The 27,710-nt window shown below is 43.4% G+C and overlaps 1 protein-coding gene across 2 annotated transcripts in view; it reads left to right on the top strand.

Moving 5' to 3' along the window:
• LOC144781695 (cytochrome P450 2F2-like) overlaps nt 1-24,643 on the top strand; it is a 599,280-nt gene extending 574,637 nt beyond the window's left edge. For both annotated transcript variants that reach the window (XM_078660671.1, XM_078660672.1), the window contains exon 9: nt 20,165-24,643. In XM_078660671.1, the coding sequence (XP_078516797.1) occupies nt 20,165-20,376 (212 nt within the window). In that variant the 3' untranslated portion in view covers nt 20,377-24,643. The remainder of the gene's footprint in view (nt 1-20,164) is intronic.
• The last annotated feature ends 3,067 nt before the right edge of the window (nt 24,644-27,710 follow it).

Below are 27,710 nucleotides of genomic sequence, written 5' to 3' on the forward strand. Positions count from 1 at the left end.
AAGACATCTTTAAATGGCATGAAAATTAAGAAAAATACAGAGAAAATCATGCAAATCAACTGACTCAAGCAAAGAAATGTAAAGATTATTAACATTATGGGGCGGATGCCCTCCAAATAACTGGACCTCATGAATTAAAAAAAATGTAGGGTGTCTTTGAAATACAGAGCAATGACCATCTAAATTCTGCCTATTTGGAAAGGAACATAAAAGCGTCCACATAACTCGTAAGGATTGACACTAAGAGGTTATTGGCCCGATGGATTCAGGGGATAATAGACGCCTACCGTTCCTGGATGTTTGGAGCCCTGAACATGGTTAAACTATAGAAAGCCACCTGCAGAGAAAGCAACCTGTTCTAAAGAAGAATGACGTGATGCAGAGAAAGATTTAAAATAGGTTCTGAAAAGGGTTGTAGCAATTTAGGTTAAATGTACAAGTACCTAATAGATGCGAAAAATATAGAGTTCTAAAAAAGGAAACATAATGCTGCTGCAAGGGAGCAACATTACAAGGACCTTCTGATGTAACATTATAGTGTGCACTGACTAATTATCTATTTATTTGCCTGTTGATAAAGGGGCAATGCTCTGAGGACTTGGTCATAACAGTCCCCTCATTCATTTTGCACCATCTTTGTTATAAAGGATTCGTATGTTGTGCACTATTTTATTATTTGCCACTAGTCACTTACACTGTTTCATGTGTTCACTTGAAGCATCTTTGTACACACATTGATCTTTGGATTGCTGCGGATACTACCCAATACATAACAATACAACATCTATGTTATCTGAGAAATTACTTTGACTAGAGCTTCATTTGAAACATAAAATGGTTGTTCATTTTTGTGGACTCGAACGATAGACAAGGCTAGATTCCGAGGCATTTGAGATACGCATAGGAGTGGACCTCTCATGCATTCCATGAATTATAAAGTTTTAATCCAGTTTTTGTCTGAAAGAACCAATGTTTTTGTTAATATTTAAGCATGCCTGATAATGTCCTGAGACAGATCAGGAAGCTTGGCTTATTGTTCGGAGGACACAGGGGTACAACGATCTCCTAAATCTTGAGTTAATCTTACAGAAGACAGTGCTGGCTGCATTTAGAAAGTGTTTGGGGCTGCTCTGGCGTGAGGCTTTATTTCTCTGGAGAATTAAGTACACGAAGACGCAGTGGGGAGAAACTACATTTCCCAGAGTCCTGAAATCTCTTGTGGTTTGGAAATGGATGGGGCTACCTTGGATCATCCAGTATAATTTGCCTCATGTTGCATGACTTCCTTACTAGACAGTCATGCTACATTGTTTCTGCAGCCTGGACCTTGCTACTTTGAGTCATGGCTGTGTTCTTGGAAGACAGTTGCTTTCTTGAGACAGTTTGCTAAAGGACAGGTTGTGAATACAGAGAAGTGTTTTGTAAATCGAATTTTGTTGGACAATAAACTTTGAACTATAGTAACATTTGCCTTATATACTACACAGACTTTGGAATTGTTTGCACTGAACTTTGGTGCTTCTCCTGTGAAGGAACTGGAAATATGTTCATGTTTTGGTTATGAACAAATTATTTGTATTGATAGTTAGCATTAATTTAAGAAAGTGGCTCTGTATATACTGGACCAAAGTAAGGTACAGTGTGCACAGAGTCCACAGTGCCCAGAGGTTTGGCAGATGCTAAAGTTAGATATACCCTTACTCTCTAAAGTGGTAGCTTGGTCGAGCAGTAAGGCAGTATCAGAGGACAGTGTAAAGCATTTTTTGTACACACTCAGTTCGCAAATGGTCTCACACACTCAGGAAATTACCTCTAGGCCAATGGTTTTGTATATAAAAATATATTGTTGTTTTATTTTTAGAACCACACGTATGTATGTTATGTTATGTTAGACCGACTTATATAGCGCGACAGCTGCCTCAGCAAAGAGGCGTCCTGGCGCTTACTACAGGCAGACCAAACACTAGAGCCTAAACCACAGGGAAAAGATGAGTTTTTATAGCCTTCCTAAATGTAAAATATTTCTCCAGGCTGCGGATGTGCAAGGGGAGGGAATTCCACAATTTAGCCACCAAACAGCGGAAAGCGCGTCCCTCAGCACGCATACGTTTTACCCCCGGAACAACAGCAAGACAAGACCCCAGGGAGCACAAGGGGCGATTAGGTATATATGGTACCAGTACGCTAGACAAAATACATGGGGAGGAGATTTTCAGGATTTTGAAAGCCAGGCAGAGAGCTTTAAATTCTATACACCTGGCTACAGGCAACCAATGTAGATGCCGAATTGCGCCTGAGGTAGGGTGTCTTCTCGGAAGTCCTAGCAGGGCTCTAGCCGCAACATTTTGGACCCTCTGTAGGCGCATGATCTCAGCTTTATTTGCACCCGTAAAGAGCGAGTTGGCATAATCAAGCCTAGACAAAATGGCTGCCTGGTCAATCAATTGTCTAGTAGAAGGATCAAAATAGCCTAAAAGGGGTTTCAATACTTGTAAAAGACCAAAGCAGATGCCAGAAATCTTCTTAGTATGGTCCTGAAAACTGAGGGTAAAATCCAACCAAACCCCCAAATTCTTCACCACCACCTTAGGGGGGGAGCACTCCCACGGGTGTCCGGCCACCAATTCTCACTCCAGAGTTTGATGTTTTTACCCACCAACAAAAATACTTTCTCAGAATGAGATGCTACAGTTGAATACTTTCAAATAGCAGTAGACTTTTAAATGCAATCGATACAGTTGTTTTAATATGCAACACAAGTTAAACATAATTATACCATTGAGCTCAATGGGAAGTAAATGCAATATAATCACTTTACGAATGGATTCAACCCTGGTGGATTTCCTGTAAACAGTTGAAAGAAATAGTTTTTATTACACATGCGATTTTTAAGGAATATGTGAATATGTGTATGTTTTGGAAATCGACACTTAGAAGAAGTTTTGGTGAAAATCAAGCAATGCAATCCTATTGAGGAAAATCAGGTTAACGGTAAGTTACAGTTATAATTACTTTTCAGGGTCAGTGCTGGGCACAAAGATCCAGCAGTGGGATCTCTCTTGATACCAGGTAAGTAATTTCGTTTTCGTTGATTGGATGATTTTTAGTGAATATTGCAAAACTCAACAGAAGAATTTCCAAGTGAAAACCAGCCAATGTTACCCTATGGAGGAAATCAAGATATCAGTCTTTGGGTAAGTACTCGACTGGTAGAGTTAAGGTTCTGGGGTAAGACTCAGGGGTCCCCCAGGGTCAAGTAGGTACAGGTATTACACCCTCAGCGGCACAGGGGCAGCCGGGTGCAGAGAGAGTAGGCCCAATGTTAGCCTACGGCAGGCAGGGGGCCTTTGGTTGGTGGCTGCTAGCAGGCCGGTCACGCGACTGTGGGAGCTGAGCTCCTGGTCCCTTACACAGGGCAAGTGGGGAAGTAGAATAGGATAGAGGCTGCACTTCCAGTGGTACTCGGGCGGCTGGGTGCAGGGTGCTTTTGGGCCGTCGGGCGCCCAGTGTATTTCAATGGAAAAGCTGGAAGTTGAACAAAGGCTGCATGCTCGGCACGGAGATTCTTCAGGTGCAACCACCACTTCGAGAGGTAAGTTGGGAAGCTGTTGGTTAGGTAGGCACCCCAGAGGAGGTCACTGGGGGCCGCAGTGCACCAGGTTCAGGGGTATCTTTTGGTGTTGGGAAATCTTACCCTCAGCTGGTTGTGGTTGGAGGGGTCCCTGGTTGTGAGGCTGCAGGCATCGTCAGGATCCTCGAGGAGGGTCCTTAGGTGCTATATTCATGATCACAGTCCCTGGGGGATGTCCTTGTGGTCTTTCTTCACTCAGGCACGGACTGGGCTCAGCAGGTGCAGAGTGTGCTGGATTCGGGGTTCCTGGCTTGCACCAGGGGTTGTTGCTGTTTGAGCAGAACCACTGCTCGTGGTAGTCCCAGTCTTTGGATGAGCACGGCAGTCAGGTCCTCCGGAGTTTTCGAGGTTGCTGACCACAGGAGACGCCGGGGTTTAGCAGGAGCAGGTTCAAGGTTCGACAGGCCTGTAGGGCTGGGGCCAAGTCAGTCGGTGTCGTCCTCTTGTAAGCAGCTGCACGGCAGGTCTTCTTTCTTCTTATTCTTCTTGTTTCAGAATCGGGATCTAAGGAAGGAAGTTTCAGGGTGCCCTTAAATACTAAATTTAGGGGCGTTACAGGTAGGGAAAGGTCAGAGACCAATGGGTCCCTTTCCTGGGGTGAGTACACCCCCTACTCTGCCACTCTCCAGTGGGAGGGGGCAGTAGCCTAGTCCTGATTGGGTAGGGCTTCCCATCCTCAAGATGGTGGTAGCCCGGAGTTGTGCTTCACCTCGCCTCCCCCATCTGCGGCGTGGGGTTGGCAGAGGCTGGCACACCTCTTTCTTCACTTAGGTTTTCCTGCCGTCCTTCCCGGTGGGGACCAGTTGCTGAGTACAGCAAGTGGCCTGGAGAAGCTCACAAAGGTGGCATGCCTTTGAAGCTTCCCCTGCCCATCCTGGGGGAGGAGACCTAGCACCACCTCGTCCCAGGATGTGCATTGTTGCAGGCCCAAGAAAGTGGATGGCTTTCTACCCAGGGGTCCAGCAACATGTCTTCCGGGTGGCAGCTTAGGCAGCCTCTCAGTCCGGACACAGGATGTGGGTTGGTTTCAGGGGGCAACTCTAGGTAGCCATCTGTCATGCATTTTACATTAGATCCCACACTGGCATCAGTGCGGGTTTCGTGTGCTGAGAAGTTTGATACCAAACTTCTCAGTCTCCAGTGTAGCCATTATGGTGCTGTGGAGTTTGTGATGACAACCTCCCAGCACCATATACTCTTAATGGCAGCACTGCACTTACAGTGCCCAGCAATGGCCCTGGTACTGCAGGGTCACAGGGCTCATGCAACTGTGCCCACACCACTGGCATAGTGTACCCAGCTAGAGGGGTGGCTGAGGTATGCCAGGGCAGTGTGTTTGTGGGCATGGCATACAGTGCCCTGAGTACCTAGGGTACCATTTACCAGGGGCTGACATGTGGCCAGAGATGCCAATTGGGTTTAGGCTTCAATGCAGTTTTAGGGAAGGAACACAGGCCCTGGGTACCTGATTGGCAGGAACCCAGGGCGCACGCAGTCAAAGCACATCAGCAATTCAGCAAAAAGTGTTGGAATACCATGCAAGAAAGATGGCACTTTCTCACAATTAAATAACATGGAGTTCTAACAAATGATTTGTTTTAGTTTTAAGGAGCGGAATCACAGAATTTTAATATTTGATTAATTGTTTATCAGTTGCACAAAAGCTGAGTAGAAACCAAGATTACTAAAACTATCATCAGCCGGTAATGCAAAGCTGTGATTCTTGAGGTAATTACCTTACCACTAAAAGGGAAGGCCATTGAACATATGTCCAGTTACTGAACCACTTGTATCCCTTTATTTTCAAGTTCATCAGCTTTCTACCAAAACACAGAGAACTGATTACATAGAGAGACTGTTATACCATATCCTATCACTGTTGAGAGTAAATGTATTACGGGTATGGCAAATCATTAAAGATGTCTCCCTTCCCTTTAGATATTCCTTACAACCTACAGGTATCAGCTTCCAGACAGAATGATGAGATGGACTTATAATATGCAGTGTCTGTTTCCTTGCTTATCTAGTTCCCCTTTCCCTGTTTTCACTATTGACCAGTGTCTATGGCAATTTAGTAGGTTGGCTATGGAATACAAGATTGGTGTTCTCTGGCAGGTAGTTCTTAGTGGCTCTAGATAATGTTTAGGTACATTTGCGGGACAGGTTTCCCCACCATCTAGGTGTGAAAAAGCAAGATCTTGAACTGTGGTCCTGAAATCTTCATGAGGAATGGTTTGCTGAATTTCCTTCAAAGGCAGAGAAAGAATTGACATGTTATTCTTTATAGATGTGTTTGGAAATGGTGATTCTTAAATTTGTAGTCAATCCCAAAGACTTTTCTGAAGGTAGCAAGATTGAATTAAATCCTAAGGGCATGATTTTGACTTTTGCAGATGGTGTTATTACCATCGCCATGGTGGAGTACTTTACTCCCGTGATGGTGAGGGCTGCTTACCAAATTTAGAGATGCTCGCCGGCCCAGAGGACAACTCTTACATTTACAGGAACCTCCGTCATAGCAGTTTCTGTAAATGCATTGAAAGTGTGCCGTGCGACGCAGTCAACATGACAGCACTGCACTGCACTTTAATTTTTTTTGAAAAACAAAATTCCAGTGTGGGATTTTGTTTTGAAAAGAAAAACAATGAGCCCCTGACCGTGGGAGTTTTCTCTGTTTGCTTGGGGGCTATTGAAAAGTTTCTACTTTTACATACTAGTACCTTTTGGGTGGCTGTTTGCAAAAGTAAAAACTAGCCACTCTGAATCAGGCAGCCAAGCACATAAACCTCCAGTGTCCAATACTCTCTCAGGCCGTTGAGAGGTCTCACAGACCTGAAAACTGAATATCTGTAAATCAGATGAGTAATCCTTCAGTTTGGTGGAGAGGACAATTTGTCAACTTTGTGATGGAGTAACTTCTCCGCGAAACTCTAAATCAGGCCCGAAGCCTATTATTGGTGTTGGGATTTTGCATGAGTAAAAACCAAAACCAAATTCTTTGGAGTAATTGTGGAGTGATATGTTGGATTTCATATGGTCAGAGAACTGTAATGATATTACGAGGCATTCCAAGTTGTTATTTATTATTTATATTATTTTGGACAGTAGACCAAATATAACAGTGTGAATTATTTGAAGGTATTCTGTGTTAGAATTATAAAACATTAACTACTTTTTAAAGTAAGAAAGAACTATAAGGACAAAAAGTTTGAACTGACTTGACAACTTCTGAGGATTTAGCACAATTTTTTTTTTCTCTGCAGAATTGCAGTCTTAACGAGAAAGAAGGAGCACTGTTTGCGCCCAACACTGTATACCACTGCATCATGGAATGAGTGTGTAAAGGATTGTATTTTGAGACTGGAATCTGAAATCTTCCTGATGTTTGCCAGTCATTGCCTGACTAATGGGGCCGATTATGATGGCGGAAAGACCGTTACCACCAGCCATGCGGTGGCGGTCCTTCCCCCATCGAACCGCGATTCTCCCCCGCCACATTACGATTGTGGAGGATCCAGACTGCGACTCTGGCGGACGCAAAGACCGTCCACCATGGAACTGCCAAAGGCAATTGTACTGATTGCCTGGTGGTGCGGTCTGTATCCATAAAATGGTGGCGATGTCTAGCAGGCACTGTCTGCCAAATAAGGATGCTGCCTTCAGCCAGGCTTTCTGTGGCTGCAAAACCGCCATTGAAAGGCTGGTGGAGATTGGCTTTGGGGGCCTGTTGCGGGCACCCCTTGTGTTGGGGGGAAGTGTGGGTGCACTGAGGGGGTACCCATGGTACCCCCCTAAATTTCACTGCACCAAGTGGCAGGCACTGTGTGGTGCCTGCCACGTAGTGCACTGAAATGCACAACATGCATTTTGAACATTGTGGCGGGTGCTGCAGTTAGCAGCACCTGCCACAATGTTAAAGTGCAAAATGCGACCACCATGGTGGCGGTCGCATCCTAATTGGGTGTATTGTGGACGGTCCCGGTCACCACCACGATGGCGGACGGACTCCAGTCTGTCCGCCATCGTAATCTGCCCCTAATGTTTACATCAGGAAGCATTAGATGGTGGCCCCTACATCAGGACTAACTTTACATTATAACTTTGTGCGTAAGTTTATAACTTTTTATAGTGTTTACGGTAGACCACAGTTGAAATTGAAACTTCATTGTTATTAAACTTAATACCTTTGCATCTGTAGGATCTCTTTGGCACCAATACAGAAAAAAATTACAAAGACTACACCAATTTTGCCATAAAGATAAAACTTTATTCAAAGAAGTGCATTTTCTTGGTTTGGTCAATAGTTCAAGAACTTAGCAAAAGAGCTTCTGGTTGAGCATGAAGGTTTTAGAGACATCTGGAACAGAGTACCTCGACAAATCCAAAAACTAGAAATCTATTCAAATCTGATTGGTCAAGAAAGTTTTTTTCCCATCAGTCATTTTGGTTTTGCAAACCCAGAGGTGGAATCACAAAACCAAAAAAAATCTAATTTGGCTGGCCAACCAATCACTGCTGTGCTAGTTAAGGCCAGGGGTATAACTTTCATAAAATTATACCCCTAGCCTTAACTAGCGCAGCACTGATTGGTTATAGTTATTTTACAGTGTGTAAAAAGTAGAATTTCCCTTTGGGCAACTACATTTAGAACTGACACATTTGTTTGCTGTACTACATGTCATTTTTGTATGAAATGTTGTTGTTGTGATGTGGGTGGGTGTAATGTATTGTAATGTATATCAATGATATATTCATATTTTTCGTTTGTGTATGACAGTATTATGAATAATGACTCAAAATAATAAATTGGCGATCACTGATACTGAATACAGTGGTCATGAATAAAACTAAGAGTGTGTAGGAGTAGCATCAGTACTGGCAGTTTTGAGTTGATTGAACATTTTCTAAAAGTGGCATTTCTAAAACAGTAATGTTAAATCTAACTTCACCAGTAAGGAGGGCTTATCATTACCCTTCCAAACATATCACACAAGAAGAAAACTACTCCTCTCTGACCAAGAATTACAGCTTAAAAGTATGCTAAAGAATTCCGAGTGCTGTCCTACGAGAGGGATAGGCCTCACAGTAATGAACATCGAAATAAGCTGTTTTTCACTACCTGGTCAGGCAAAAAAATAAAGGTACATGTCCTACCTTTTACTTACATAGCACCCTGTCCTTAGGGTTACTTAGGGCCTACTTTGGGGTGACTTATATGTAATAAAAGGGGGGTTAGAGGTTTGGTAAGTAGTTTTAAATGCAGAGTTGAAGTGGCAGTAAACTGACAACACAGGCACTGAGGTGGGAGGCCTAAGACAGGTTTGACAGGCTACTTCTGTGAGTGGCACAATTAGTGCTGCAGGCCCACTGCATTTCAAGTACAGACCTTGGGTATATGGTATACCACTCTACAAGGGACTTATCCGTACAACAAATATGCTAATAAGGTATGCACCAATGTCATCATGTTTAGGGGAGAAGCACGTGCATTTTAGCACTGTAGGAGATAGAGGGGTCATCGGTCCCGAACCCTTACTAGCTGTTTTGATAGAGCAAATAGTAGTGATGGTGCTTGTCCATGACAGGGGGAGACCCCTGACCCCCTAATCTCAAAAAGTAGTTCCAATTGAAAGTCTTGACAAGCTAAACAGGTTTTCTTTTTCCTGGAGTAAATTCCATTTATTTATTTATTTTTAATTTTATTTAAAAAGGTTTTTCTTATACATATAATTTTTGTACTAAGTGTTACAGCACACTATATATCCAAACACAAAAAAGAGAGAAAAACACAGTACACCGTTATACACAAGAGAAGACAGTTTGACATAATATTTTAGTTGCTTTTTACAAATTCCTATTATCTCTCTGCTACCAATAGATCACTTGACGCTAAATGGGTAATGCACAAAGAGGAAACCTAAGAATAAAAAATAAAGAAATATAAATATGCAAAGATCCTGCAATAGCGTGCTACAGGAGTAATCATATCTAGGTGATACAGGACAAAGGGGAAGAAACAAAAAAGCTAAATGAACTGGTCATATTCTAGTTATTACTAGTTCTTCCAAGCCTCCATGCCTTCTAATTTGTCAAGGCATACTAGACATCCCCCTTTTCCATTGTGCTATGGGGCTCCAAATTTTTCTCCCCAGAGTTCTGGCCCTGCGACCCTTCCTGTCATAAATCGCTTTCTCTAAATTGTATGTAGCCAGCAACCTGGCAATCCAGGTTTGAAAAGTTGGGGGAGTCCTATCTAGCCAAGCCTTCGCTATACATATACGATATACTGCCATGGCCGTAAATAAAAACTCTTTAGCCTGCCCACCTGCTTCCCCCGACACCCCATAGAATTATTAATTCTGGCGACCGGGTTGTCTTAACCCCTAGCAAAGTATCCATAAACTTCTCGATTGCATTAATAAGGTTGTACAGTTGTGGACAACCTGCAAATATGTGGATTATGTCAGCCTCGGTTGAGTCGCAACGTGGGCAGGTTGTTCCTGTGGTGCCCCCTCATTGAGCTATTCTGGCGGGAGTATAGTACAGGGAGTACAGAGTTTTATAAAGTTGTGCTTGTAGAGATGCTGAGCATAATATAGTACGTTCCATATCCAAGGAGTCCTGGAATCCCTCATGTGAGGAGCCTAGTTTCTCTGCCCACTTAGTGGCGTATTTGTCCCATCATCTATTTTAAGTGCATTCAGCTCGGCGTATAACCGTCGAATTTTGCAGTTCCCGCTGCTTTCTACATAATCTGATATTCGGCAATGACCAAATCCTAGCGGTCCACCCCGTTTATTGGCAAGAAAAGTTCTCACCTGTAGGTACTTAAAAAAGCTCCTGCTATTAATATTATATTTGGTTTGTAACTCCTGAAACTGGAGCATGCCCCCCGGGTCAAATAGATCCCTGATTTTCCTTTTGCCTTTATTCTTCCAATCTGTCATAACTGAATCCCTGAATACATCCCCCGGTAATGAGGCATTGGTAGACATTCGAGTATACCTATTATATCTACCCAGCCCTATTTTTTTGGTGAACACCCTCCAGATGTTGTACGTTGCTTGTAGATTCTCAAACCTAGTGTGTTTAAAATAGCTAAAGTCAATCGTGTTTAACAGGCAGTTCTCTGCATCCCCACCCAACAGTGCCCTATATACATTTTTACCTGAAGGCCTATTGCCCAATAGTTCATTTCCATTACTTCCACCCCCTATTAGTCCCTGAAAATATTGTAATGCTGCCGCCCAGTAATATAAGCTAAAGTCTGGGGCCCCCCAGCCGCCTTTTTCTCTAGGTAGGGTAATGTGCCGATACGCCCTTCTTGTTTTCCCTTGTGCCCAGATGAACCTATTCAATATCAACTCCAATTTGTTAAACCAGGCGCGCTCAAAGAATAAAGGAATTGCTCTAAAAATATACAATAGCTTTGGTAATGTAATCATTTTAATGACATTAATACGCCCCATAAGAGTTAGATGTACATTATGTACCCTTTCCAAATCCTTCTTGACTTTAGTTATTAATGGCTCCATGTTTACCTCTACCAGGCTGTCCAGATCTGCTGTTACCCTGAACCCTCGTACACTGCCATTTGTGTCTTCCCTTTATTTATCGAGTATCCTGAGATTGCCCCGAACTTCTTTGCCTCCTGTTCAATTTCCACAATGGCCCTGCTTGGGTATGGGGTAATAATGGCCACGTCGTCCGCATAGGCGAAAGTTTTATATTCGCTACCATGCAAAGAAACTGGAAGGATGTTGTTGTTGCCTTCCAACCTCCTTAGTAGTGGGTCTAAGTACAAAGCAAACAGCAATGGTTAGGAGGGGCAACCCTGCCTGGTCCCACGTTTTATCTGCAGTGTGTCTGTCTATCCTTTATTAATTTTAACCCTCGCCGTAGGCTCTTTATATAAGGACTGGATTGTCCTAATGAATCCTGTACCAATACCACACCATTCCATAGCCTTCCAGAGGTAGTCCCTGGAGACCCTGTCGAAGGCCTTCTATGCGTCTAGAAACACAGCAGCGGTAGGGTCTCCTGAAACCTCCGCTGCGTCCAGCAAATTTATCATCTGCCTCATGTGCTGCGTGGTCCCTTTCCCAGGAATAAACCCATGTTGTGTGTTGCTGACCAGACTCTCTATAACCCTCCCTAATCTTAATGCCAGCACTTTTGAGAAAATTTTTGCTTCAGCGTTCATTAGTGTAATTGGCCTGTAGGAACACGGTTCCAGGGGAGGTTTATTTTTTTTAGTATAAGTATTATATCTGCTCGCCCCATGAGTGGGGGACAGATGACCCTTGTTGTGCCTGTTGTAGGGTCTCGTGAAAATCTATACCCAATGATCCCCAGAAATTTTTGTAGAATTCTGCTGGGATTTGGTCCGGGCCAGCAGCTTTCCCCGAGGGAAGCTTGTTCACAGCATCCCCCACCTCCTGTAGCGTGATAGGGAGGTCTAAGTCCTTTTTCCCCTCCTCTTCTAATACCGAGTGTGGAATGTCCGCAAGGTATTCCATAGTCTCTACCGCGAAGGTTGGAAGATGCTCATCATATAGAGCTGCATAGAACCCTCTAAAAACCTCCCTAATGTCTTCTGGCCTATTCACCACTCCCCCATACCGTCGGATATTTCTTTGATTTCCCCTGCTGCCAGATTCTGCCTTGTACGAATTGCCAGTAGGTGTCCAATCCATTCGCTAAATTCGTAGCATTTTTCTTTTTTACTTAAATAATTGCTTGCTGCTTTACTCGAGATGCTTTCGCTTGCCTCTGCTTTATTTATATCGATTCTTAGGAGAATATCCTCCAAGGGCTCCTTTCTTTCTATAGCCCTAATCAAAAATTCTTCTAAAGCTGTAAGCTCTTTAAGCATTTTATCTATCCTAATCTGCTCCTGTCTGTTTCTGTAAAGCGTGAAACACAAGGTTTCCCCCCTGATCCAAGCCTTGAATGCATCCCAAGCAACACCCGGGGGTGCAGACCCTCTATTAATCTCCCAAAATGAAGCTATCCACTCGTGCATGTGCTTAATATATTCCTCATCCTTTAGGAGAGCTCTCTCAAATGCCCAAGATGATTCTTTTTTCCTGAGGTTCCTCAGTGATAATGTTAAATCTGACGGATTATGATCTGACATAATTCTTGGCAGCCTCTCCAACTGGCTACTGCTTACCAGGGAACTAGAGATAAAAACGTAGTCCAACCTAACAATGATTTTATGGGGGGCCGAATAGAACGTACTGCCAGAGCCAGCCGGATTACCCTGGGCCCACATATCCACCAGTGCATTGTGTCGTACTAGGTTGAGTACAGCTTGGCAAGTCCTTTTCTTACGGCCAAAATAAGTCCGACCAAACACTGTGCCCAGGCCATCCAACCCATTTATGTTAAAGTCTCCGCAGCAAACCACCGGCTCTGGCCATAAAGGTAGCTCAGAATCTAGAAATTCGAATATGTCTGGATCGTCTTCCGTGGAGCCATAGACAGAGACTATCGTAAAGATTCCGTCCATCGTTTTACCTTCCACCCTTACCCACCTACCCCACTGATCTTTTTTCCTCCTAACCGTGACCACCCCCTTTTTGGCTAATATGGCCACCCCTCTTGTTTTAGTCCCCTGCCTTTTATGTGACAGTACCACGAATCCAAGCTGTTCCAACAAATGTTTTTTATTTCCCTCAATATGAGTCTCCTGGAGACATATTATGTCCAATCGTAAAATTCTTAACATGGCAGCCACCCGCTGTCTTTTACCCTCGTCATTAAGGCCGCAGATATTAATAGAAGCAATTTTTAAAGCCATCTGTGTTTACTAAGTGTTTCCTTCACCTCTACTAGCCTTGCGCCAATCTTCCCTGGTGTACCTAAAAAAGAATATGTAATAATGTGCTATATTGATGTGTGCTGTGCAAACCATTCCACCACACCGACCCCCCCTCCCTTCCCCCACTCTGCCCTCCCCACCCCCGCTCACCCCCCTCCCACTGGAAACCCTCCCCCCTTCTACAGGAAAATAGGTCAGTCATGACCTATGTATGGCTGCTGTAGGTCATGGTTGTCACATCCCTCTCCTTTTCCAACCTACATGAGTCTGCTGTGGTGTCCCTATGGGCCCTCCCCTAACGCTGGTGGCCCTTTCCCTCTGTGCGCCTGTCCCCCTTTCTGCTCTTTTAATTCATCAAAAAATTGCTTCGCTTTGATCTCTGAGAAAAACATCCTGACATGGCCTCTAGTGATGACTTTTAGCCTGGCCGTAAACAAAAGGTATGCCTCTGAGCCTAGCCCTTGAAAGGGCGTGATTAACTGCCTAAGTTTCCACCTTCTTTCCACCGTAACATGGCAATAATTGGGTCTTGCAAAAAAGGTGGTGCCTTTGTATGATTTTCTGGAATCTGGTCGGGCCTTGTCCATGATCTCTGCCTCGCCAAAAAGTTACCTCCAAACACCAACATAGCCCTAGGCAGGTTTTCTTGACTAGCATCCCTTCTTTTCTTTAATGTAAGCGGAACCTGTGCGCCCTTTGGATATCGGTTTCCTACTGCCACTGTGACTCAGTGAAGGCTCCTTTTAACAAATTAATCATGTATCCCCTAGCATCCTGCCCTTCCACCCCCTCAGCTAGGCCAAGAAGTCTGACATTGTTCCGCCGTCTGCGGTTTTCGAAATCCTCCATTTTCCATTGTAGGTCTTCTACCAACTTCTCCTGGTCTGTTTTGAAGGACTGCTATTCAACCATATCATCCTCCAGTCTCCCGGTTCTTTCCTCCATGTGTGTTACCCTGTCCGCTACCTCTTCGTATAGTTTGTTCACCTTTCTGAGTGAGGTCTGGATTTTTTTTGGTAGCCTGCCTTGCCCTCCGGCTCTCTGCTCTTGCTTCCCCCTGCATTTGTTTCAAAGTATTAAATAGCAAATCTATTGAGGCATGCTGAGGAGGTGCCTCCCCGGAGTTCTCGCCTGTGACTACTGACTGGGGGTTTTCTTCTTGATACACGTTTGATGTGGCGGAGTAATCCCACATTAGTCTTTAATTCATGCTGGAGGGAGAGCCTACCCCATGCTGCTGCCTTGCTTTGGATTTCCTTCTCTTTTGAGTGCTTTTGCCCCCTGAGGTGTTGGAGCCTGTGTCAGAGCTGACACCTGTAGTGCCTTCACTGGATAGTATCGAGTCAGAGTCCTCGTTTAATGAGAAAAATCGATCTCCCTCCGGAGAACCGCCCCCTCTGTCCCATCTGTCCCGTCCGTTTTATCCTCTGTACTCTGACTCTGTGATGCTAGGCTCGCTTCGCTGCTCCACTTTCCTACTGCGGGGTGAGGAGTGCACAGCCCCGCCTCCACTTGCAACAGAGCGTCCAGCAGGTCAGAGTTACCCAGCCTCGGTGTACCCCCCTCCGCGGCAGCCCCTCCGCTCACCTCCTGCACTCCCTCGCTTCCACCTGCCGGCTGCGCATCTGACTCTTTCCCCGATCCTGCATTTGAGACCAGGTGTTGTTTAGGAACCACACAGCTAGCTTCCTCGAGGACGGCTGCCCCATGTCCTGGGTTGACGTCCGGGTGATCGTTTGCTTCGGCTGCGTATGGATTGAGGCTATGGAGGGATCTGTCGGCTTAATGTTGAAAACTTCAGACAAGGTAGGCTGCCGCAATACTGCGTCTTTAGTTATCGTGCCTTCTTTGATATTCCTTTGTGATCTTTGACCTGCGAGCCCTCGCGTCTCCTCTGCCGTGTCCGGCTCAGTAGGCTTGGCGCGGGATTCTGACTTCTTCTCTATCTTTTTCTGTTGCGTCTTTGCCGCTGTAGTTGTCAGGGCTGCTGGTCTCCTAGTCGTGCCGGCAGGTTTCTGACACAGCCCCGGAGTTGCGGTCTCTCTCTTGCTTGCTTTCTTCGCCAAGCCCTTTGCGGTGAAGGGAGGCTCCTGCGAGGGCTTCTCCTTCTCTTGCCTCTGCGATCGTTGGGACATCCCGAAGTTGCCTTGTATCTGCTGATACGTCTGCACAGGTCCCTCAGGCTTATTTTAAGGTATTCTAGGCCCGCTGATATGGCCCAATGACCCGTCCGTTCGAGCCCCAAGCTTTCCTCCCTTGTGCCTGGCGTGATCCGGCCCTGCAGGTTTCTATGGGACCGCAGCATTCCTGAATAAAGCATCCGTCTGCATCTTGGTCGGAAGAGGGATTAGATGCGACTGCCCTCTATGACCCAGTAGCGGCCATCTTGCCTCTGTGACTGCCCTCTACAACCCAGTAGTGGCCATCTTGCCTCTTCCTGGAGTAAATTCAAATGCAAGGTGTGCAAAATAAAAGTTTTTCATTTTTTCCGTGTTTGTGACTCTTTTTCACAGCTTTGACTCAAATAGTAAGAGAAGAGTGACACCCAACACGTGTTTCATCCCTTTTACACGGCCTTCCGGTCTGGGGCTTCCTCAGGGCTATACAATTTGACAATACAATATGAATGATATTCAACAGATGGACTGTCCTTGCAGCCAACCTTTGAAGCAGATTGTTGAAATGTGTGTGCAACAAGGGGGTAACTTCTTCAATTGATAAAGTTGCAGGTACTACAATCCAGCCCTGCTTTACACTTGCTGAAGACAAAGTGCTGCAGGGGTTGGCTGCCAATGATAGTGTTGACACAGAACCTACAGCCAAACCTTACTGTGTACAGTCAATTCGGTGTACAGCAATGGTTAGCCCTTAACAGAAGATGACATTCGAGAAACAATATTCCTTTTGAAATATGATTGAAAAAATCTGAAATTCTCGGGTAAAAAAAACAAAGGTTAATGTTAAGTTAAGGTAGATTTGTTTATATGGCCATAACACATGTTTAAACAAAACTGACATTTAGTGATAAAAACACAGATAAAGTGTAGGTATGGTTCAAAAACATAAAACACTGAAATTCGACAGCTGTGGGTTGGTAAATGAAACATACCTTCCCCATCACATACTGATTACGATCTCACATATTACATCACTCTTGATTTGTTAAATTGCCATTGATGACATCACTTATGGCATCTCAAATGACATCATTGCTGACATCACTGTTGACATTACAAATAATACTGCAGAAGTTAATAGTATTCGTTTTTTAATGATGTGAACGATGGTATGCTGTATTATATGCAAAGCTCCGGGTTTTCTGTTTTTACGGATTTTTACAGATAAATACAAACAGAAAAAATGTGTTTTCTGTCTGCATTTATTTTTAAAAGTGGATAAATACAGAAATTGGGCTTCTTTTAAGTGACTTTGTGCTGTCTTTTATGAATCATAGTCCAACAGCTGAGCAGATAAACAGAATGGTAAATAAAAAACACAGGATGCAATTTCATTAAATAATGCCATGTGTCAACATACATTTGTGGTATAATGCTAATATTTACCAGTGGATGTTTTGTTATATAATGTTTGGCAGCTGAGATAGCTTAAACAGATAGACATCAAAGTATGACTGTGCATCTGTCAGTTAAATAAATATGGAAATGTACAGTTTACAACTTCATATATATGCAAAACACAAAATAAATATGGATACAGATAAAGTGGGCAAAAATAAATATGGATAAATACAGACGGAAATGCTTACAAAATAAATACCATAAAACCGGGAGCCCTAATTATATGTAATACACATAAAATCATTTCATTACAAAGGAGATTTAGCCCATATATTTTGGGCTTGTCCCTGTTTGAAGAAGTATTGGGACTTTTTTTTTACTTTGATGTCTTTGTTGGCAGATAACTTCACATTGTGTAGAACAGCATTGTCAGAGTTGGACTAATGATACTTACTTTACAAACTAAATGAATAATGTTGGCTGTCAAGGCAGCATTTGCTGAAAAATCGGCAATCAGGGACCATACCTGGAATTCCCCTGTGCCTACAACATATAAGAATTGAAATAGTAAACATCTATGCACACTAAAATTGTTCAACTAAAAGTATTGTACAATTTAAAAGGTGATTTTAACATGGTTGTGTCAGTTAACCCAACTAACTAGCACTCTAAATAACAACTTCATGCATTGGCAACAATAAAGATAAGAAACAATTGTATTATGTGGCCGTTTCAACTTAGGGAGAATCAACTCGTTGGTGTAAACTCACTGATTAAAGTCAACCATAATGACATTACCAAAAGGTGACATGAAAACCATTTCCACCTGTTATAATATTGATGTTAAGAAGCACTCTGAAAAACATGATACTCAAATGATACTTTGATTTATAAGTTTTGTTTTACTTGTACTCATTTGTTAATTAGCTTTTGCTTGTGTGCAAAGCACTTTGGCATTGACGTTGATGAGGTCCTTGCTATAGAAGCCCTAAAATACATAACACATATATTTAAATATTTATGATTTATACAGTCTAGACCAAATTGGTAGAAGATATTATTAATTGCCTTTTGCATAGTTTTTGTAAACTGATATGTATTTGTTTGTAATTGCATTATTACTTTCTTTCATATTGTGGAGGAAATGGACTCTAACCAATGAAAACTTCAAGGGCCTTATTTATGAAGGCCTTGCGCCGCCGGTGCGTCACTTTTAACATGGGAAAAAGTGACACACCGGTGGCGCAAGGCTTTCATAAATAAGGCCCTAAGTGTTTTGTTTTTGACCTATGTTATCTGGACTTTTGTTGTGTGGTGATCCCAATTGAGTTTCACCCACTGCAAGCTCTGTGTTTGGATGGGAGCTGTAACCTCTAGTGCCCACCTAATAATTTAAAGCCACTTGCCCAAAGGAGAGCTAGGGTATGGGGCTCGGTGTGGTCTGCAGTGCACAAGAACAGATAGTGCACATGCACTGTGCATATTGTGATGCAGTTTGGAATGAGTGTGGTATGTGACTGTTGTGTTTCACTGTATGATAAAGGAGTCTGATTGGGATCTCCAGTTTGTTACTAATTACCAAGATCGAGATGGAGAGAGCCTGTATTTTGTACAACAATCTTGAGATCCTTGAAGTGGGTCAGGGTCCTGTGAAAGGAGGGCAACATATGCCCCTTTGATGGCTATGTACAGTTCCTTCCCCATTCCTGCTTTATTTCCCACAGGTGTTACAGCTGACAGTTTTATGCAGTAAATGATTATGGAGGCCCCTCTCTCTTTCATACCTTTGCTTCAGATTCCATTGGCAGCGAAATTCCAAATCCACCTCATCTGCGGATTGGATTTGTTTAAAAGCATCTTTAGACTGACCAGTCTGGGGTTAATAAACAAATGTAAGGAACCACTGTAAAATCAGCTAAAGAGAGAATAATTACTGAGTAGATACTCATCTCAGAACACAATGAATATCACCAACCAGAGTTTGGACCCTCCCACTAGAGTGTGTGAGAAATACCTGACTCCCAGAGCCAGAATCCTCAATTGTTGCCTTACTCAGAACTAAGTAGGATTATGAAATGTTTGCTGTTTCCTTGGAAGTAAAATAATTTGAATGTAGATATGCCTCGCCACTGGGGGGAGACTGTAAATGTGAACATGTATGTTTAGGTTTGGGCAGAAGAATGTGTGCCCCTCTAGTAACTGATCTTTTGTTACCGGTTTTTGGAATATTACATCTGTGTAAAGTTGATTTACCTGTCCAGTGAAATACCTAACAATGATAATGTGGTATTATTACCGAAGTAAGTAACCCTGATTATATTTGATGTGACAGGGTAGATTAAGGATTGTAGTGCTTCCTTTTGATTAATGATCACAGGAAACAGTAGGCCTGCATTGTATGTGCAGAAAGTCAAACACTAAGGTGATTCTCTTATTCAGGAGGTACTGCTGGTTTTGCTACTTAGGATCACCACCTTTGTTTTTTTGTTTTTTTTCTTGTTTTTTTTTTACTTAAGATCGACAGGCACACAGTTCTTCACTAGGTGTTTGCAGACATCAGAAATGGAGGAGGGTTAGGGAATTAGTTGCCCTCATTGATGAATCCTTAGTTTATGTATTTTGCACCACGCGTTTCTGTTATGCCCATTTTGTTGTATATATTTTAAATTGTTATTTCCACCAAGAACTCTGTTTTTAGCAGTGTGCATTAAAGTATTTCACCTTCTTCAAAGTAAAAGCACTGACTGGGTAATGATTATGGAATATATTATATCTGTTATTGGCTTCTGCGTTTCTAGCCCACATCACCTCCCTGAGGAAGCACTGGACTGCTCTGCCTTTTCTACCTGCTAAATAGATGTGTGCTCGGTTTTCGATTTGAGGTTTAATACAGGTGCCCGAGGGCACAAATGTTAAGCAAACTCAATGTATACAATTGGAGTCCATTATCCTCTAGATGCTATATTGTCCCCCTGAACCAGTTTTCAGGTGTATCAATAAAAAACTCAACAAGAATATAACTGAAAATGTGTACAAGACGCATGCCAAAAGCATGTAGGCAATAAGCTCAGAATTGTATTTTATTGCAAAATATACTATTTACTCATATTATTAATCAATTATGTATCTTGCAGTCTACTGTTGCATACAATTTTAAGAGCCATAACTCATTCATGTCTTTTCCTACAGGAAACCGCATCTGCCTTGGAGAGGGACTGACCCGCATGGAGCTATTTCTTTTCTTCACCACCATACTGCAGAATTTCACCTTAAAAGCAGCTGGAAATCCTGATATAATTGACCTCACCCCAGAGTTCAGTGGATTTTCGAATCTCCCCCGACCTTATAAACTCCACCTCCTTCTTCGCTCAACAGGATTCAGTCGTTCATTGTTAATTTAGGGATTATGTTTAATAGAAGTGTTTCATCTTAATATGAGTAATTGTAGTTTTAAGAAGAGGGCATTGATAATTTAAAAGTTTAACATTTGTGTACTGTTGACAACTTGTGTGGTTTTAAAGCAAAAGTTTAAATTGCCGTTATAATTACATAACTCTATAAGCCCAGAAAACGGACAAAAAATCATTAGTTATACTTTACTGAGCCAACTAGAATTTGTGCCCCAACATGCTGTGCTTATGAGCTCATAGATTAAATCAATCATGACTTGGTCAATTACATCATTGATGATATCACTGATAACTTCCCAAATGACATCATTGATGACAACACTGAGCATGTCGCTGGCACACATTCTTTCATTCAATTATTTATATATTTCCCCAAAGACTCTTTCATAATTCCAGAAGGTGCTTGCACACTGACAGTAATGATGAATGTGCAAAGTGCAATTTATTACTCCACAGACACTGGGTCCCATTTTTTTTTATTTTTTTTATTTTTATTTTTATTACAGTTTTTGTGGAGTAATAAATTGCCTTTTGCACGTTCATCACACAGGGTGAATGGAAGTGCGACAAGTTTGATGAGTGTGAATCTACTAAGATAAGACTTTATTGAGTTAATGCCCACTTGGGACTTATTTTCACAATGAGTTTTGATCTTTATTACATATGTATTTTATAAGGCAATGGGATACACATTAGGATATCAGATGAATTTTGGTGTTGTTAACACATTGTTAAGTAAATAGGTTCTGGTACTGAAGATACTCACTGACCTGATATTGATGCAGCAGGGTGATTTGTGTGGACTGACTGAACAAAGGAATCAGTGAAGAAGTTAGGATAATGAATTACTATAATTCTTGGCCCACTTGGGTTTGATATTGCAAGATTCCTTATCATTTGAGATTTCATGAGTGATGTCGCTGACCATGTCATGAGTTTTGTAATATGTGAGGTCATAAGCAGTGCTTTGCCGGGGTGTAAGTTATAGTTAGCTCAGGTAACTATAACTGCTGAATTTCACTGGTTTTATATGAGTGAAATCTGAACCTAACTATAGTGTCCCTGTAACCTTTGTTTTTTTCAGTGAAAGAAAACAGCCTTTTCTAGTTATAATGATCACCGTTTCCATAGAGGACCTTTATTGTTTTGCATTTATTCTTCAGGAAACCTTTCCAAAAAAGAGTTCATCTACCTCAGCTCCTTCATGGGAAGTTGCTTGCCGATCTATCTCTATCAAGCGAGGGCTGAGAAAATGACGGTGGCCCCCAAAATTGAAAACACTACAGCCAAATGGCTTAACCGAATTGCACTAAATTTGACAGAAAGCTAAATCTTTAACCAGAAAGCATGCTTTCTGTTATTTTGTTTAAATTTGTTCAGTAGTTTTTGAGAAATGAACATTCAAAATGTAGAATTATCTGTTGCCAAGGGATTCCTTCCAGACCAGCAGATCATAAGATAAGATCTGATAGGCTGCCATCAACAGAGATATTGGGCAGCCAATTTAGTACTCGGGACTTGGACTGTGTCTTGAACAATTAAACGAAAAACATATAAGGGGGCAGGGTAGGAATATTCTGACCCACTAGCCCTTGTGGGGGAGTCCATGAGGGATATCTTCTGGGGCAAAATGTAAAAATGGATGTTAACTCAATGAACTATAATTCGTACCCTTGCCATGCACTGCTTATGACCTCAATTACTACATGTTGCATGGCATGTTCTATGACATCATAGATAACATCACAGATGAAATTTAAAATGATGATGAAACACACAAAAGTTGATGAGAGTAATACTTGCAATTTGCCTAACCCCTGAAAATTGCTCGGGGTAGCATCCCAACTCACTGTTCTTTTGTTGACCATGCCGCCTCAGTTTGGACCCAGTCGTATGCAAATGAGACTTGACCCTATGCCTCTTGGGAACAGTCCAGCCCAATCTGCCAGGCCCGTCCCTACCTGAACTGGAACACAAGCAACTCAGAACCAGTTTTACCCTAGTTATGAGCTCATCAGCCAGGGACAGCTGGGATCCAGTGACACTGTGCACATAGGACCCATGCCTGGGCATACCCATGCCACTTAGGTTGGGACATAAAACACAGTAAAGGTGATGAGAGGATGCTTGTAATTTGTCTAACCACTCTCAATGGCTTGGGGGCAGCATCCCAACTCATCATCTTTTACTTACCATGCCACCTCAGTTTGCACCCAGCCATATGCAAAGCAGCCTTGACCCTGATCCTGCTGGGAATAGCCCAGCCCGAACTACCAGGCCAGGTTCTCCTTGAGCCTGAACACAAGCAACCCGGGACCAGTTTAGGCCTAAGTTATGGGCTCATGAGATGGGTACAGCCTGGTTCCAGAGACACAGTGAACATGGGACCCACATCTGGGCATACCCATGCCACTTGGGGGAGAACATGAAAAATGCAAAAGGTGAATGGAAGAATGCATGCAATTTGTCTTACCACTGGTAGTCGCTCCGTGTATTATCCCAGCCCATTGTTCTTTTGCAAACCATGCTGCCTAAGTTTGGACCCAGCCACATGCAAATTAATCTTGACCCTGGGATGAATCCAGTCCAAACTGCCAGGTCAGGTCCTCCCTGAATCAGAACACAAGCAACCCAGGGCCAGTTTCTCACTAGCTATGGGATCATTAGTGGAGCAAGGTTGCCTGCGTTGGTGCATGGCAGCCCATTGTGCACCAGTACAGGGGAAAGGGAAGGAATGCACTGTATCTTATAGATACTGCTCATTCCTGCCCTTTTGTTTTGACGTAGGGCAGGGCAGGGCAGCAAGATTGCTTGAGGCACTGCCTTATGCTAAAACCTCATAAATGAGCCCCTGAGTGGTCAGCGTGTAACCCTGTTCTCGCCAGTTGGGCTACCAACGTTTCCACAGTAAAAACAACAATGCTTGTTTTTTACTGTCAGAACATGTTAAGATAAGAAACATATGTCCAACATTTTAATATTATGCCCGCTGCCTTCATGGCTCAGTAGACCTGCCTTAGGGGTGACTTATAAATATTCAAAAGGAAGGTTTAGGATTTGCCATTACTTTAAATGAGAAAGTCAGAATAGCAGACACAACTGCTCTGCTAGCCAGCAATGATGAATTGGGAATTGTACTTTGCATTGTCTCACCGGTGGTGGCACAATAAGTGTTGTATTCCATGACATAATACTCCTGATACCATATACTAGGGACTTTTAAGTATGTTAACTTATGACAATTGTGGGTGGGTGGACCAATCAGACGTATACCTTTTAAAGGGTCAGAGAACTGGCACTGAGTCCTGTTTGACAGGACTCAGTGCACCCTCAGAGTTTAAAAGCTAGCAGCATTAGTCTAAATCCTTAGGGGTGATGATGCAAAAAGAGGTATTTCATAACATACCATGACACTGCAACCTTCATTGACCACATCTGGCTGGAGCAGAAATGCTCCTGCTCGTTGGGAGCACAAGTGTATCTCCCTGTCAGTGCTTTTGCAGGCAGGGAAATACTGACAGAATCCTGGATGGCAGAAGAGGTGGCAGGGTTGTGGGGTCCATGGCTTTCCCCTGCAGCGCCATAAAGTTAAGAGATGTGGGTGCCCTGGTGAGGAACTGAAATTTGCATTAGGCCCTGTAAGCATCATATAATTTAGAAATTAGCATGATGTACCTATTTAGTTCAGTGTAGATGCTTGTGCGTCAATAGACTTTGTATACATAGTAAGCTAGGCGTCATTGAAAACCCTATATGAATATTTTGTCTCTCTTCGGGTATTATAAATTAACCCGACCAGCGCCATCTTTGTGGCCTAGCTTGCTTGTAGCATTAACAGAATCCAACTAAAATAGACTGTGAGAGTCGTTCTCTCGGGAAAATAGCATGACAACTGTAGCAAACTGCTGTTTCTGCGTGTTAAGCCCGTCAAGGTTATAGGTGGTGGTAGGCTGGATAAGCACATTCCAGGAGGCGCTGTGAGAACCCTCCTAAGAAAGGCAGAAGGGAGTTACCCTCATCGACCTTGCTATAACGAGCTGAGCTAAACGGAAGACGCGTTGTGTGCCATATATGGTCTTTCCTTTGCACCAACCTGTACCAACTTGTATTTTTCCTTCTTAGGTAACAGTTTCGAAATGTAACAGTATATATGTGATCTCTTGATAATGTGCCAGCAGTCTTCTCGGCGGACCTCGAGGGGTTAGGTCGCGAGAGGCTCCTCTGGCAGAGTTGTTATCTAATAAATGATTGAACCTTCTATACTGCCAACTGACTGATTATTGGTAATTGGTATTGGGGGCTATTAGTAAATATAGCTCTATATGGTATTATTTATTTTTCGGTACTTCAGTTGGCGACTCTGCTGGGACTCCGCGTTGGGGTCGTCCCTACGTAATCGGAAAACAACGGGACATTGGGAATTGTACTCTTGGTCGAGGGGGAGGACTGACCAAAGATTTGAGGGTTACTCCGCTCTCCCGATCAAGAGAGCCTAAGCTGCTAGTGACCTCAGGCCAGAGTCTTATGGGTGTAACCCAGAAGCAGACCGTGTTGGTCTTCAGGAGTTGGCAGTGGAGAAATTTGCAATCGAACCTGAGTGCACCAGGTGAGTGATTCGTCTTGTTTTGTGTTGGATATCCTCTTGCTTTTGGTCTGAAGTATTTGGTGGTCGGAGACCACGGAGAACTTGAAGGGGGTCTGACGGGGCAGTACTGAGACTGCACGGGCGGACGCTCCTGTTTTGAGTAAACTTGTGAATAATAAAGATATGGTCCAGACGCCTAGGTGTGACTTGTGAAAGAGTTCACATCCGGCCGGACTGCTCTCGGAAATGCCAACGGTCACGATTGGGAGCCCTTGGACAGACCTGGAGCGACGCTTGAAAAAGCAGGATGAGCCAGAATAGTCCGGGAGGTGAACCAAGAAGGCTGCTGGATGGTCTGTAGGTCGGTCTGTGGTTTGAGAATCTGTGTGGCTATCTCTAGGTAGTCTAAGGACAAGGCTACTTGATTTTGGGCTTTTTGTCGAAACTTTGGAAAGCATATGAGTTCTCCGTAGGCAGGAGTCAACGGGCTCTGCCTTTTGTTTAGTACGAAGCTGGTTTGTCCTTTATGTTGTCTGAAGATTGTTGTATGTTCATTGTATGTGTATAGTTGATGTTATTTTCAAGCATGGCCATGTGTTTGAGAGTGTTGTAAATAACCTGTTTTCTTTCAGCTGAGACAATTAGACTGCAGGAAAATAATGCCGTGCTTCAGTAAGCTATGTTTCGGCTGTATTTGCCGAAAGGGTACTAGGCTGGATGAAAGCCAACCGGCCCCTCCAGAAGGGAGCCCCAGTCATGACATGTACTGTAAGCACAGGATTGCCCCGCTTTTGTTTAACTCCTTATGGCATAAATAAACCAAAGATAATGTAGAATTACAGTGGCCGTTAATAGTGTCCTTTGACGAAAAGAAGATCCAATATTTACAAGACCGTCTGTTTGCTAAACGCAGCAGACAGGCCATGTTTGATTCACTCAACACATGGCAGAAAGAAGCAAAGCGACGACGTATCAGAGCAGAGAAATTAATAAAGATAAAACAGGGACAGACTGTTACTCAGAAAGCTATCGCCTATGACAAAAATCAGACTGAGCAAAATATTGATTGTTTGGATAGACAGTTCAGGTTACAGGTAGACAAAAGTTATGTTACTCGAAAGGAAGCAGAGGATGAGATAGAGAATTTAGTGGATGTTCGACCGCCTCCACCGTAGGCACCCCAACGTATATATCCCTCTGTACCCCTCCAGACAGCCACTGCTCCCTTAGCCTCAGCTCCAGAAGTAGCTGCGTCTCTAGCACCCGCAGGTACATTTGGTGCCACACCTACCTCACTAAGAGACATGGCTACCCTAATTCCTGATGTACGGCAACCTCCGGGGAATTCTCATGTAATTCTGGCATCACCGAGTCCCATATGGACCTCACAATCGGCTGGTGCGACGCGCGAAACCAGGGATTGTACTCCGTTTGGGGATCTAAGTGGGCTGAATGCAAGGCGACTATTCACAAGAGCAGCTGTGGGATATAGTGAAAGGGAGGCAACAGCGGAACAGGCAGTTAAATGGATGCGAAAAGATGTGTATACTGTGACTGACTTATGGAGTACCATAAAGAATTTTGAGACTGTTATGCAGCAGCATGCTTTGCATCAAATGTCTCGTTACCTTATTGAGATTTGGGAAAAATGTTTTCAAGATGGGTTGGCTCCTCAGATATTGTATGATATTCTGGATCGGACTCACAAGTTCGATTTAAGCCCGGATGAAGTATATAAGACCGTGGAGACATTGGTACAATATCGAGGAAGAATGTTCTTGAAACGTCCTAATTGGGATTCTCAACATCCCATGAGGGAAGTGCATCCCATTTTTCATCCCGAAATACCAGAGCTACGCAATGATCAGAGTATAGTTACGAGAGACAGGGTAGAGGCTCGGTTTCAGGAGCAATGGGTGTACACTCCATGGAAAAGGACTGAAGTCCTGGCTCTCAAGTCACAGCTCCCTGACCCCCGTAAGAATCCCACAGCTTACTATAAGGAATTAACTGAAGCTGCGGCCTCAGCCGTAATGACCTTAGCTGATGTCGAGTTGTTTTTCGGGTTGTTGGTTCCTGTAGATATATGGCGACAGGCTCATGACACCGATCATGAAGCGGAGGTAGGGGGGACCTGGAACCAGTTGAAAGACTGGGATCAGGATCGTAAACCGGGGGACAAGCCAAGAAATGAAATCACTACCCTCCCAGCAAAAATAATCGCTTACCTGCACACCTTGATTCCTCCACGGAAAGTTGACTGGGATAAACTGACCGCCTGTAAACAGAAGAAAGACTAAAGTGTTTCCGATTTCTTCACTAGATTTGAAGGTACTTTTATTGACTTTAGCGGACAGGATCTTCCTACCGAGGGGGGAATCCGGTTGTTTGTAAATCGTTTTGTGACCAATTTATTACCAGAAGTCTCTACCCGGCTACAAGCCGCCAAGAGCACTTGGACTACATCCACCCCTTCTGTTATATTGAGCATGGCCCAGTATCACGAGCACAGGGAAAATGAGAGTAAGGATAAAATAGAGAAGAAGGCTAAGGACCTCAAGACTCTGGTGTTATTACAACAAGTTGTTAGAGGACGAGGAGGAGGAAGAGGGGTCCGAGGGCCTGGGTCCAAAGGGGTGGGGACAGGAAGGGGTGGAGGCCCAGCCCCGTCGTTGGGGATAAATCAGTGTGCGTACTGTAAACAGGAAGGACATTGGAGAGCCCAGTGTCAGCTATTGTT

This window comes from Lissotriton helveticus, chromosome 9, assembly GCF_964261635.1.
Source record: "Lissotriton helveticus chromosome 9, aLisHel1.1, whole genome shotgun sequence".
NCBI lineage: Eukaryota > Metazoa > Chordata > Amphibia > Caudata > Salamandridae > Lissotriton > Lissotriton helveticus.